Source organism: Oryza brachyantha, chromosome 6, assembly GCF_000231095.2.
Source record: "Oryza brachyantha chromosome 6, ObraRS2, whole genome shotgun sequence".
Taxonomy (NCBI): domain Eukaryota; kingdom Viridiplantae; phylum Streptophyta; class Magnoliopsida; order Poales; family Poaceae; genus Oryza; species Oryza brachyantha.
The window spans coordinates 18,626,865-18,642,067 of NC_023168.2; the positions used below are offsets into that span (position 1 = coordinate 18,626,865).

The following is a 15,203-nucleotide window of genomic DNA, read 5'->3' on the forward strand; positions in this document are numbered from 1 at the left end:
GTCAAACTAGGTCATATGGATTATCTTTTGTTACACCGTCACTCAATTTTAGGTTTTCATGGCACATGTTGTTCTCGTTGAAAACAATTTTATCATTATCTTTTCACTTGTGTTTATGTTTATAAGCTAAAATTTAAATTTTAAATTTTAAATTTAGAGTTGATTCAAAGTTTTTTGTCGTAGTTAAATTTTCTAACATATGCTTTTAGATTGCTAAAAACATTTATATCAAAGTTTTATTTAACAGATTATTATTTATTTACAAATATATTATTTTTTCAATAAAAAGTCAAACATGATCTCCTTTCACTTTTGCATGATACTACATTTGGCTATTGAGTGACGAGATTAACCATTCCGATAATATTACAATTCATATGAGTAGTCTTTTAAATATTATTCTTTTCAAGATAATTGGTAGAATTTGATATTGAGAGTTATTTAATCATTCTGCTAGAGATACAATTAGGCAACAACCAAACACCTTAACACGGTGACACTAATCACCAAACAGTCCCTAGCTCACGTTGTGACACTAATCTGTGAAAACTACAAGGTGGCAATGCGATCAGGTGTAATTTGTGACGAGCTAATTGTGATTATACTAGAATACAAGCCTGATGAGGATATATACTAGAAGACATGCTCGTGAAAACAGGGAAACACCATTAATCGTCTGCTGTGAAAAATGTACAAGCACCTGTAGCAATTCAATTAAGCAAACATACACTTCTGACAACCAAACATGAAAGCCAATCAGCTGCTTACAATTCTGATCCGACGAACAAAGATCGTGGTTGCATTGTAATTTGTAAAGACCATAAAGCTATATAGCACCAACTGGGGTCAAAACAGGCATCAGATGAAGAAAGCGATCAGAATTTCCTCTTTTATCACTCTACAATTGATTCAGCTTTCTTAACAATTGAGTCAGCGTCCGAGTTTATTTGAGCTATGGATCCACCAACATGGTGGGAAAAGGTAAGCCTACAATCTGCTATGTACCCTAAAGGCAACAAGAACATGGAATCAGGGGAGCATCTGAGCTTCTGCAAATTGTGTGGAAACCCAGAGACACCCCTCCACCTCACAGGAGGAAGCCATGTGGAAAAGAGGCAAAATTACTATCCAAGCAAACAATGTTTGCTCCAATTACAGTTTCAAGTAATCAATTGAATCAACCAACCAATATGAGAGCAGGGGTTCTTTAATTTCCAGCTCGTAGGTCAACATCCCTTCAACCCAGGCAATTTGAGGTAATAGACTTCCAGTTTATGCGCTCCAGTGCTGCACCACCATTTATTGAGCATCAATACCATTCTGATCAGGAAAATTTGAAGTTATTCTTCGCCGAAGACTATCATGTTCAAGTGCATCAGAGATGAAATCGACTTGGTCAGTTATTTTAGATCCTATGCCATCCCTTTGGTTAATGCCGCCTCTCAAATCAACAATTCCATTACTTCCATTTTCTCCTTCATGACTGAAATTCTTGGCAACAAAAGTCGCATGCCCATTTTCATCAGGGCGGCTGCTGGCATTATCACCGGAAGTTGCTCTTTGTTGGTAAAAAGTGCCAAAAGTCGTGCAATCTGGACTCCAACTTTCTTTTATCAGGTCTGATGATACTGCAGCACCATTAGATTTTTGCTCCAAGGAAATGTTATAGTTCGTTTTCACGTCATGCACAGGGCTTGCAGAGGTGTCCGTGGCAGCTGCCTCCCTGCAATGTTTTGCATGAAAACTAGGAGAGGAGAATGCTTTGCCTCCCCCGTTTTGAGAAGATGAAATATTACTTGATTTGCTACTCATGAAGGATGATGATGTGGCATTATTGAATGGCAAGCCATCATCACGTTTGCCTGCTTTTTCGCTAGAACAATGCCTTAGAAGGAAGCCATGATGTAAGAATGGCATGTCCCCTTGGGAATCTTTTGCTGGCAGGTTTGGGGTACATTTATTCAGATCTGCGTTGCTGCCTGATGGTTCAGTGTAAGGTTTTGGATTAAAACCATTAAAGCCAACATTCTGCTTGCCCACATGTAAGGAGTTGCTGCTAGATAATGTATCACCATTTCTAATAGAATAATTGCCATTGGTGGATGTTGCAAACTTATTTCCATAGCATTGTGTGCTTGGAGAGGATGTGTTGCCACTGTTGGTCATACCGCCTTGCTCTGGGCAGCTGAAATCTCTATCGCAATGACCATTCAACTCTTGGGAGGAACCAGCACCGTTGTCACCAATTTGATATCCTTCTGCAAAAGATGGATTTATTCTTGAGGGTATTGGTTTCCCTGCAAAACCATTCTCCAATGCTGGGACCAATGTAGTATTGTCCATCACTCCAGTGAAATCACTTGAGACAGGCCTGCTCCATCTTTCAACTTCAACGCCTGCTTCAGTATCAATTTCCATGTAGTCAACAGAATCAACACATGAGGCACGTGCTTCACACTGCTCTGCAGAGGAATGGACTAAAGAGGTTTCACATGTGGAGTTGCCAAACTGCACAGATCTCATGGTTGTAGAATCCTCCAATGGAAAACCTGAATCTGCTCTTGTATTTTCATCAAGGGCAAGCGGCACTGTTGAAATTGGTGGGTGCAAAGATATGTTGTTGGATTCAAAATCAACTTGCTGATCTTCTGAAGGTTTCAAAGATGACACACCTTCTAATGGCACAACCTCTTGTATCAAATGATTTTGTCCATTCGGATGGGACACTTTCAACTGTTGCTGATGTTTCATAAGTTCTTCTACTGCAATTAGTGGCCTAGGACGAGCTGTTCTCCTGCATGTCATAAAGGGAAAAAGGAAAGAATGTCAAATCCAGAACAGTGTGCATTCCTCTCAACCTCAGAGAAGTAAGATCTGTTAAGACTCCTATGAAGAGATTAGTTGGAGCAAGCTAAGTATTGAGCATAAGAAGGGGGAAATGCAAACATGGAAGATTTTTTTAGAAAAAAGGTGATTAGGAAAGTTTCGCCAAACAGCTGTTGAGTTAAAACGCCTATACCATCTGAGTGCAATATGGGTAGCAAGTCTGAACTATGAATCTATCTCTTTTGTGGTAACTAATCACAGTTCATACTTCATGATTCAGGTTAGGCTTTAACAATGTACTTCCACAATCTTGCTAGTGCTGTCTGCTTGATAAAGAATAAACTGATCGCAAGATTCAAATAGTATAAGAATTCAAAAGGTAGATTTTTCCCCCATTAAAGTGGACATTTGAAGGCAGCAGGCATTAACAGTCATTCTAATACAAATTACCTGCTATATAGAAGCATATAAGCACCTTGAGCATGTACTTCCTCCTCATCAACAGCCATAACCTACAAACAGAGGCAGGCAAGTGATATCACCAATTATGACAAGTATGAAGTATCATCATCATCATAACATAAAAGGTGAACATGTACCTTGCAATCATCAATTTTGTACCAGCGTCCTCGGTAATTTTTTATGTAGCATATATAATGCCCAAAAAATGAGGCATTGAGCATATCCAGATGAACAACAACAGCATAGAGATCATATTGGTCACTTCCATCGGTGCTACTCATGTATGGCGTTAGATCTAACTTCATTGGGAATGTAACTCTCTTGTTCAGTTTCCCAAATCTACCACTCTGCAATAACCGTATGAAAGCTTGTTATCCAAATATGTTATAATACAAGTACACAATGGCATTGATATAGTTACAAAAAGATGATGTCCTAACCTGGAATCGTTTAAGAGTAATTGTGAGTATATTTGGAGCTTGATAAACTGTAAGCCGTTTCTGTGCTTTGACATAGTCGCTGCATCTGTATAAAAGCAACCAGTGCGTTTGACTTAAAATGAAAAATAAAAGGAACATCTGATATATATAGAGAGAGAGGGGGGGGGGGGGCGTGAGAGAAAGAGAGCTCAATAGCAAACAAAAATACAAGTGGTAAGAAGGTTTAGCAAGTTTCCATGTATTACAGATGGGAGATGGCACTATTACAATAGTGTCTTCGTGAGCATGGCAATGGTTGGGTGATTCCCGACAGTTTCCAGTATTAAAAATGCTTCATCTTACGCTCTTTTCAGCTACTAGCTGCTAGATCATCGCACACACACTTCCTAAGTTACTAAACAATGTGATTTTGCAAAATATTTCTATATAGAAAATTCTTGGGGTACTTTTTAAAATCCATTTTTCAACTTTCAAATAAATAATCAATTCATATGTTTGCGCCCTTCAATACTAGTCATAAAGTCGTAATAGTCTACCATCTGCATGTATAAAACGAACAGGGGCTTAGAACCTTACTAAGAATGTAGCCACAAACTTACAAGTTATTTAAATTAATTGAATTATCAGGCCAACTTCAAGTACTCCTTCCTATATATTATAGTAAAAGTAATTTATATTAATGAGTTTTACATGAGACTTAAGTGGAATAAAAGGAGATCATTCTGTACGGATCAATAGTAAGGAAAAAGATAATTTCACAGATTGTCAGAATTATTATGCACCTGCGGGATTTGGATGTGTGTATATAACAGTATTTGACTGTGAAATTGCAGAAAATATTGTTCACTTACCCATCACATTTGTACTTGTTATCACCATCAAGCCACTCTACTGCAGTAAACTGATCTAAGCATTCTTCCAAGGAGTCAGCGTCACCATGAATTTCAACTGTCAAGTCCATCATATTCTCATAGCGATTCGAGACCATTCCACATGAGGTACATTGAACCTACACATGTCCTTTTCAGTTAGGCTGTATTCCTGGGAATTTAGAGCGGATTGAAAAAATAGTGCAAGTGTGCAACAAGAAAGCTAAACTCAAGAAACCCTAAATCTGACAGAAACAGAAGAAACCTGGGATTGCAGACGACCACCAAATATGTGCTGAATAAGAGTCGTCTCTTGCGTGCTAGGGTCTACAGCTTTCTCACCTCCAAATTCATCAAGACAAGCAGATTGCATCTTATCTATTGCAAACCTATAAGTGAAATGAATTATCAAACATTAGGAAGGCCATCCAGAAGAGGCCAAACTGACAAAACTAAGAGAAGAAAATTCACCTCATGAATTCATGAGCATCCTCTTGTCTACCAAAGCCAAGGTTCCCACCTATATTTGGCAGGTGAGAAAGAATGTTCTTAGGGGCAAATGGATGTATACTTTCACTTGCTTTTTGGATATGACATTGCAGTTCGCACAAGAAACACCAATCTTCATGTCTCTTATAACCTGAAAGATAGAGATATTGAACATTGTTTAAGTGTAAAACTAGACTTCCGTACATAGTGATGGTGAGATAATACTTACATTCCCTGCTATGGTCCATTCCTAAAAGATAGGCTGCAAGTGGTCTCGTACATGAAAGACATTGTAAAACAACATTGGCAAAGCAACTGCAGAAAATGCAATATATTATGGGCTTAAAGAGGCATACGCGGAGCAAAAAGAATCAAGTGCAATAATACTAGTCTATCACACCTGTTTCCACAATTCAAAAGGCCACAAGGTAAATAATCAAGGTCCCTCCAGTTGCAAAGTTTTAAAAATTCATCGTAAGGAAAGATGACCTGCACATGAAACATGAGTGAAAAATGTTATACTACACAAATATATTTTGACATGTTGCACACACTATTTTAGGTTAAGATCATTCACCTTGTTTAATTTTCTACGGATGGGCACTAATGAGATGGGACCGAAAACAGATGATTTATTTCTGTCTTCCTCGTCTCCACTTGATAGCTTGTCAGCAGGACTTGATTTTTTCATTTGTTTGCACTTGAATTTGTGACCAGATTGCCAATGCTTTGACTGACATCCTTGAGAACTGAATCAGTGCACAAACTTTACTGTGAACACTCCAGAAATATGGTAGCATGGTGATCAAAGATACTAGGGAAACAGGGTTTGGTGATTGAGAATCATGGAGTCATAAAACAACTTATTATATGGCAAAACAATGCAAGCCTAATCCCGCGAAAGATCATATTGTACAATGCTTTTCAATATAATAATAGGATCATCCGAAGTTTTGGCATGTTTTGTTATATTGACAAAATAAATCTTACCATTACCAATTTTTTCCAAGGCAGAGGAATGTGGGGGGAGTTTCGTTTGAAGCCATATAAAAAAACAGAGTTTCCAAGAGTGTAATCATCCGGAATTACCTAAGTTGGGTGTGGCTGTGATGTTGGAGTGTCTGGCTTATTGCCTTCACAAAATTTGGTAATGCCAAAATTCTGCAAGTTTGAAAATGACAACAAACCAAAATGTTCCCCAAGAAATACTCCTGCTGTGAATGCTAGTAGCCTAGTACTGACCAAAACAACAGGATATCACGGTCTATCTGCTGTGAATGTGATACTTATCCAAAAAACGGTGAAACTAAAAGTTCTCTGCAGAGTGAATCAAATTCAACGCAACAAACTAGATACCCAATTTCTCCTAATATTTATACCCACAACAACACAGCTAACCAATCCAATCGCTCAAATTACGCACAAGAACATCATCTCTCCACATATTTCATGGAAGTGCAACACCCTCATCAGAACCCTCAAACCGCAGAAGCTCAGCAATTACTACAAAATATCCGCCTCCAAGAACCACAAGAGTCACGATTACTTATCCCAAACACCAATTTCCCAAGAACATAATGAAACAGCAGCAAAATCACAATCGACAGCCAGGACAACCAGAGCATAACCAAGAACGCGTGCAAGATCCTGGCCAGCCCCCGAATTACACAGAAGAAGTAACGAATTTAGCGGGAAGGAACTAGGTAAAACTGTAAGATCGTGTGCGGTACGACGCCACTACAAGTAACATACGAAAAGGAGAAAGAGGAGGAGGAGGAGGGGGGACGCACCAGTACCGCACGCGCTTGCACCCGGAGCACTTTTTGGTGGCGATGCAGCCGCACGCGGCGCAGGGCTCCCCGCCCCGACTGGCGGCTTGCGCCCCCGCGCCCTGCAGCTGCTGTTGCTCCCCGCGAGGCGGCATCCGGTAGGAGCCCGGACTGTCACTGTGGTGGTGGTGTTGGTGGTGATCGTCGCAGGAGGCGGCGAACATGACGAAGTACCTCGACGCGGCGCGGCGCACGGCGACGACGGCCGCCGAGAAGAGCACGAGGCCGACCACCGCCGCCCGGATCACCGCCGAGAGGTCGAGGCCCAGGCCCGCGCCACCACCACCGCCCCCGCCGCCGCCTCCCCCCAGCATCTAATATATCCCGCCCCTAGGGTTAGGGTTCCGCGCCACGCCGCCGCCACCACCTCCCCCTCCCCCTCCCCCTCCTCCCCCAACCATCCGAACCAGATACAACCCAAAACCTGATGATTGCGGTGTGGGCCCCACCACCCCCCGCCCCCGTGCCGCCACCGGAGTCCCTCGCGCCGCAGCCGGAGCCGGAGCCGGAGGGGGAAGAGAGCAGAGGAGAGCGCGCTGCGCCTGCGCTTCGGCTTTGGTCACTGGCGCGTGGGCCCCCGGGCAGGTGGGCCCGGGGTGGCAGCGAGGGAGCGGAACGGGTCGGTCAACCACGCGTGGGCCCCACACCCCCTCCCGAAACGGAGGCGCCTGCGTGTGCGTCTGGGTCTCCTCGGCCTACGCGTCCATGCAGAAACGGACGCCGCCGCCGCCGCCGCGGCCGCCTCTCGTGTGTTATATCGTGGGGGGGGGGGGGGGGGGGGGGGGGGGGGGGTGGTGCTTGCTAACGGGAGGCTTCTAGGAACAACTCGATGGATCGTATGCAAAGCGTTTTCCGTCGTGGATGCAGGATTGAATCATTTCGTAGGAGCGTGATGATTCTGGTAAAGACAGCGAATAGGTGAATCTTGGTCCTCTTTTTTTTATACGTTTCCTAGTGAGACTGATATGGATCATTGTTCTTCTCTAATTAATGATGGTACGATGTCGTCGGACGTTGTTGGAAAACTATTTGAATAACTAATTAAAAACTAATTATATAAAGTGTCAAAAAATCATGGGATGATTTTTTAAACCTAATTAATTTGTTATTGATTCATTGGCACATGTGAGTTGTTATAGTAGTTATGACTAATTATAGGCTAGTTAGTCTCAACAGACTTGTCTCGTAAATTCCTTCCAAACTACGCAAATATTTTTTTCAACTATATTTAATGTTTTATACGTACGTTCAAAGATTAGATATGACGGGTTAACGTGAAAGTTTTTGGAAACTAAGCCAGACCTAAATTGGTACACTTCTAAACTTCGGTGCAAAAGTTCTTTATATAATTATCTTTATAAAGTGGAGTTTTAACTTTACATTAGGTAATTCATTTGTTTATTATTTTCTCGAACAAAATTACCAAAACAGATAATCCACAAAACTAATATGATCATTTAGAAAATTGATCAGTTAGGACTAAATGATCCACCTATCGGTTCTACTAGAAGAGAGGAACCAGAAAATACCAAATTAATTGATGTCGTACCATGTATCTGACCTGCCATTCGTTCGATCACTCGTACAAAGAACAACACAGAAACTAATTGTCCTCATCAAACTAACAGCTATAGATCAGAGAGGCTGTTTGCTTGACGCATCAGTTCTTCTCTCTCAACTGCTTTCTTCTAAGCCTAAGCATAATGCCAGCTGAAGCAATGCTATAGTTTAATTTACTGAACTAACTAACAACCACCTTAGTACTTACTATATGTCTATATCTTCTTCTTCTTAGGGGTTGTTTAGTTCCCACATTTTTTCCCAAAAACATCACATCGAATTTTTGGACACCTAAATAAAGCATTAAATATACATGAACATTAAAATTAATTACACAGTTACGGGGGAAATCGTGAGACGAATCTTTTGAGCCTAATTAGAATATGATTAGCCATAAGTGCTACAGTAACCAACATATGCTAATGACGGATTAATTAGACTCAAAAGATTTGTCTCGCGGTTTTTCGGCAGAATCTAAAATTTGTTTTTCTATTCGTGTCCAAAAACCCCTTCCAACATCCGGTTAAACGTTCGATGTGACCCATTTAGCAAAAAATTTTGCCAACTAAACAACCCCTTAATTTCAAGATGACTTGTACCTGTCATCGTCACTGCCCGGTCTCCCTAATCGCTTTCATGTGTTCCAAGTCCAAGTCATGTGACGTTGGCTAGTTTAAAAATGAACTAGTCAACGTCATAAAAAAAAATTTAGAGGGAGTATATATATAGCGGGGCACTCTTTCTTTCTGACCTTTCTTTTCACCCTCCCTCTCACACAATCTCTCCGGGGCAGATGTAGGTTGCCATCAGCATATTGTTTTTATGTTTTCCAGATAAATATTTTATAGATATTTTGATGGTTAAAATTTGATTAAACTATACTAAGGCCACGAAGTTTTACTTTAGACCATCTACAGTCATATCATTTTAGTAGAGTAAATTTGTTAACGTATTTGGTCCACCCTAACTTTTTTAGCCATGTCTAGCCTTTTTTATGAAAAGTATATGCACTGCATATGGAACTGAGTTCTCCAGTGTAAGCTTGTTAATGTGTATTAAAAGAAATATTTGGGATAACCCAAACCACGACAATAATATATTTACGAAAATATAGGTGTAAGAATGATCTAAAATAAAACTTATATATTAATATAGCCTAAAGTTTAATTTACTATTAAAAAAATTTGGACGGAGCATGTATTCTGATTTGATAATTTTCGGTGTGATGTAGAAATACGCATACGATACAGACATACTACTGTGTGTTAACGGGATAAAGGGGCTGGAAGAGAAATTCAGGGAATGGTACAGGAATGGTCAGCGTTGACATTGCAAGGCCCAAGCCCAGCAGTGCCACATCAACCTGAGAAGGCCCATCCAGGCCCGCAGTGGACGCCCACCTGTGAGAGGGCCTACAAACGGGTGGGCTTTCTCGATGGGCCCAGGCTCGTCGCCGGCGTAGAAAGCGCACTACAAGACCTAGCTCGTCTCGAGATATGGGTGTTTGGCTTATTTAGAGAGAGAAAAAAAATCAAACCATATATTTAAAAATAAGAAATAATTTGTGAATAATAATTTTATATACGTGTTCTTAGCGATCTAAAAGCTAAGGTAAGAAAATAAACTTCGATTAAAAATCATGTCTAATTGATTCACTAGCTCATGACCAAAAACACATATGCTTTTCTTAATTGGCCCTGTTTGACAAGACTCCGTACTCCCGATATTTAACTCCAAACTTCCACTCTAGTAGGAGCTAGCTCATGTAGCTTATATAGGAGCTAGACGAGTGGAAATTTTATGTAATTACATCTAAAACCTTTAAGGGCAGTGGTTCTTTTGGCGTAGATTGGAGCAGCAAAAAACCAACTCCACCCTTGCAATTTATTTTTTAGGAGCATTTCCGTTAACTCCACTACAATATATTATAAATATCGTTTGGCGTAGCTTCAGCTCTAGGTAAGTTGGAGTTGGGAACTAGAGTCGTGCCAAATGGTGTTGTTTAGATTTCAGACTCTTCATACACTAACCCAAATGTTCTAAGCCTAAGCATTTGTTTTCCCTCACGCTCATTGAACTGACTTGTGCGAAAATCATATAAAACCAGCGGGACGAGTGGGACTAACTAGGGAGGAACTCAGTGTCAATGTAAGAAGAACAATGAGTGTGTTTAGGTAGAATCAAACGTGGGCTATTGAGCACTGTTGGTTGATCTTATCGGTTAGGTACCGCTATGCAAATGAGAGTTCAACATTTATCTTTTCTAACATAAAACTAAGAGATTGAACAAGTTTAATAGTGTAACCAACTAACTAGCTATAAACACACGTTAGAGTCAACACATACAATAAATTGGATACAAGGCTGTCTCTAATTTTAATCTCCCATCTCCTTTTCTTATTTATACATTTAATGCATTTTCTTGGAGTATACATAGAGTTGATTATTACATAAAAGTTAACCCTACCTCTTTTTCATTATCTCTCTCATCTATATCAACTTATAGCTAATTCATAGTCTATTGTTATACTTATCTAAAATTAGGATAGACGGCATGACAATAGAGGTTCATTCTTTTTTGTTGCCAAACCCAAAACCCTAACGAGAGGCGCTCGAAGAGGTTCATAGTGCTAGCCCTAATGTCAATCTACTGTTGTTGCTTCATCTGCACATGAAGAGTACAAGTAGAAGAAAGAAAAGAAGCAATTTGTATGGCTTCTTAGAACGGTCAGCACAATTATACTTCCTCAAATTAACATAAGCTGGTGATCATGTTCAGGCTAAGATGAAATTATGAATGCCATCTACGCTATATGAAGTCTCAGAAATTGCTCAAAATTCAGGCAAGCTCTAACCCTGATAGGCAGTAACCAGAATGATGACACATTGGACTAACAATTAGGCAGCTAAATATATACTACTCCGTCCCAAAAAAAAATAATTTATGGGTTTTCTAGATTAAGCGTTTGACCATTCATCTTATTTAAAAATTTTATTAAAAATTAAAAAAATTAATCATATGTAAAGTACTATTTATGTTTTATCATGTAGTAACAATAAAAATATAATCATAAAAAATTTCAAATAAAATGAAGAGTTGAAAATTAAATAAAAACTCAGAAATTCGTTTATTTTGGGACGAATGTCGTACAACATAACTAACCAACTAACAATTAATTCAGGCAATTTTTTTTCTAACACAATACAAGTACAACATCTCACTGACTCTACCTATATAATTAGTACCACTATTATTAAAGAACTTTGGAGGTGATCTACTGGACTAATGGGGATCTCTGCATAAATAACATTGATGAGAATGTGTGGTGTGTGTAGAGAGGGAGAGAGAGAGAGCATGGCTCGAGCTTTCATCTCATCACACATGAAGCGCCCGTCCACACGGGGCTTGGAAGCGACGCACCCCCGCAAGCGGCTACGCGGCCCAAGGCAGCTAATCCCTTGTTTACTACTACTACTACTACTAACTTGATTAGTTAATTTCACAATCAAAATCACTTCACTTATCACTTAATTAAGCTACAGGGGGAGATCGAGTCTGAAGCAGACAAGCTCCTTTTGTCGCCGTGCCAGCTAACCACCACTGTGGGCTTTGTCTCTCTGTCTCGTCCTATTCAGCTGTAGCAGCAGCTGGGATAGTTTTTTTTAATTTTTTTAATCACACATTTGATAATTTGTTTTTGGCTCCTATCGTTTTGCTTTTTAAAGAAAAAACGAAAACATGTTTTACAAATGAAAAATAATTTACAGGTAAAATTTTTATATATGTGTCCATAGCTACTAAAAATGAAAGTTGTAAAAAAAATACGATGAAAAAACCACAAAATCAAACATAAAATTAAGTACAAATATTTAAATTTTGGTTTATAAGTAGTTGTAACTGCGAAACGATGGCTTATGTCTGCTTGCTTAAGGAACTGTTATTTTGATTAACCAAGAAACAAGTGTCACTGTTCCAGTGGCAGAATAAACTGAATCCAAAATCAGGTTCAGCAAAGCAGTTTGTTTATGTCCACAATACTATGTGACACAGCATAAACGATTATATCTTTTCGATAATCCAGTCTATACATCCAAGATGTGTCTGGCCAGTGTAAACAATTTAATAGGCACCTAAGATTGTTTAAGGATGAATTGATTAGTATTTGGGAATTTCTCAGGTAGCAACATTTGGGATCATTTAAAGAACTAATACTCCGGGAGAGCTTCCAAGTGATCTATTTTCGTTAAGATTTGCTGTTGCTGTTTTTGACAGTTTCATTGATGTTTTATTTCGTGAATTCCAAATAACGTGTGATGTGAGTTGTTCAGCCATGCATTGCACCTGTATTTTTGCTGCAAGTACTGGTGTATGCAGCTGTATTTAGCTTGCAGATGATTGCAATGATTTTTTAAAGACTAAGCCAGGTTGTTCAGATAAGCTAGATTAATCCATTATTTTCCTGTGGCCTTGGGATGTCACATAGGCACAGCTATGAGCTTTCGGCGACTCTGTTCATTACTCTATCCAATTATCTTTCCAAAGCAAACTAGAAATTATATAGTATAAAAGTTCCATTATTATTGTACCAAAAGTATGGTGTTGAGGTTATCTTGAATATATTTTTTTCTGAAGAATGTGCTGAGGTTATTTGTACCCTGACTGTATGCTATCATGCTAACAAGAGTACTGTACAATTGATCTTGCCAGGCTAAGGTTTTCCAACTGTGCTGATCAAGCTGGCAAGTTGTAGACAAGTATAGCAATAATAATATTGGACACAAGCTATGACTTGCAAGTTGAGTAATTAATAACTTCCAAAGCAAATAATAGTGCCCCATCAAAATTTGCATCACACGACATCCATTTGATTATTTATCTTTATTTATGCAGGGGACACTCGTATCAAATTCTGAACCACATTAAGGGGTATCAAGCCACGAAGGTATGTGATGCATTAGCAAACTCAGTATAGTACTACACCTACCTTTTGAGGCATTTTTTTTACCAAAGGTCAGATAACCCAACTATATTTGTTCAGTAATTTTACAAAACTTGATAAGATACCAAGAGGTACCAAAAATTTTAATATATATTTTGGTACCTCATAGGACCTTACACTGAAATTTTTTTTGGTACTTCTCGTTATCTACTCAAGAACTATAAAAATGCTCATATTTGAAAGCTTAAAACTAGCTGAAGGCCTTGAGGTGAAAATTAGGTTGCTTTACAAATTCTACAAGAAAAAACTGTATTGATTTCGTGGTATTAAAATTGAAAAAAAATATTAGGATTTTTTATATTTTAACACGCTCCTCCTTTTCAAAGACCAGATGATAGTCACAATTTATCATTAAAAATAATTAAATTCTCAATCAACTTTGCTGTTTGGCGTCATATATTTTTGTCCATTTTATATTGGTCACTTGGGGCTTTGGGGAAATGACCTTATACTATATAAAATGCTCATACATAACTTAGTGGTAGTCGATGCATATATAAATTTCCAGTTGCACATGAACTGAAAATTTTAAAAAGAAACAATAATCCAAATAGTACTAAGTTATTTTTTTCACACTTCTACTTGTCATCTGCCTCATCCACCGGCTAAGAGGCGTAAGGACAAGCTAAGCATTGTAGAGAGCCATGGAGGCAACCACCTTGCATGTTCTAAGATGCCAAGCTTTAGTTACTGTGACCATTGAGAGCTCATGATAACTTAATTAACAACACAATTACTCGCTCATGATCTATTCCAGATGCACATGGGAACCTTAGTGGTGCTTTTTTTTGTGTAGTGAGTTTTTTTAAGAAAGAAAATAATTAGAGCAATTTTACAGTACTTGATCGAGTAGGTACTAAGAGGTACCAAGATGTATCAAAATTTTACACTAAAATTTTAGTATCTTCTAGTATCTTTTCAAAAACTGTAAAATTGCTTAAATAATTATGGCCCAAATGCTGCCCATATATATAATAATATTTGTATTAATTGGGTTTTATTTGCTCTAATGCTATGGTACTTTTAGTGTGGTCTTGTGTGATCTCTATGGGCGCCCTAATTTTTTTTTTGGAGGGAGGAGTTGACTTTGTTTTGAAGGGGAGAAGTTTTGCAGATGAACACATCAAGTTGCTCACATGATGAAACATAAAAATGTGGTCACATACTCACATGAACACTACTGTGAAACTTGTTTACTTTTGTTTTTTTTCCAACTAGGATGCTACTTAGTTTTGTTTATTAGTTTTAGCTGGTTGTGAGCCGCCCTCTAAAATTCCACTGATCATGGCCGCAAAATGTTGTATTTAAGTGTTATGCATATTGAAATGGTTTGCATTTTTTAGCAACTCAACAATCATGGATTAAATTGCTATATGTTTGAGATAAAACTCTGTTTTACTAGGCATGAACTCAAATGTCTCGAATCATGGATTAAATTGCTATATGTTTGAGATAAAACTCTGTTTTACTAGGCACCAATTATATAAGATGGCTTCTGTGTCATTCACAGTACTATGCTCACATGCTGGGATTTGTTTTGTTGAATTCTCTTTCTTTTTCCGAAAAGCAGCTTTGCTACATCCTATAGTTGGTGGCTAATAAAGCATTGTTAGTGGCCTGCAAGTAGTACTGATTATTATTTTTATTTTAAAAGAAACTATTGGGTTCCCCTGGGGCTCAACCTACTTGTCATACTTCTTTTGTGGCAAGCAAAAAATCCAAGCTGAT

General features: G+C 38.8%; 1 protein-coding gene across 2 annotated transcripts; it reads right to left on the reverse strand.

Moving 5' to 3' along the window:
- Positions 1-863: 863 nt before the first annotated feature.
- Positions 864-7,294, reverse strand: LOC102719308 (ubiquitin carboxyl-terminal hydrolase 18-like). Of its 2 annotated transcripts, none has more exons than XM_006657139.3 (11): positions 6,877-7,294; positions 5,664-5,835; positions 5,487-5,575; positions 5,316-5,401; positions 5,069-5,237; positions 4,863-4,986; positions 4,580-4,737; positions 3,729-3,813; positions 3,426-3,635; positions 3,277-3,338; positions 864-2,794 (listed from the first exon to the last, which is right to left on the reverse strand). In XM_006657139.3, exons 1-11 carry the CDS (start codon positions 7,227-7,229, stop codon positions 1,300-1,302), a joined length of 3,003 nt encoding a protein of 1,000 aa, XP_006657202.3. In that variant the 5' UTR covers positions 7,230-7,294; the 3' UTR covers positions 864-1,299. The 2 variants fall into 2 exon arrangements, with proteins under 2 accessions (XP_006657202.3, XP_015694267.1); XM_015838781.2 differs by lacking the exon at positions 6,877-7,294 and adding an exon at positions 6,176-6,531.
- Between the last annotated feature and the right edge of the window lie 7,909 nt (positions 7,295-15,203).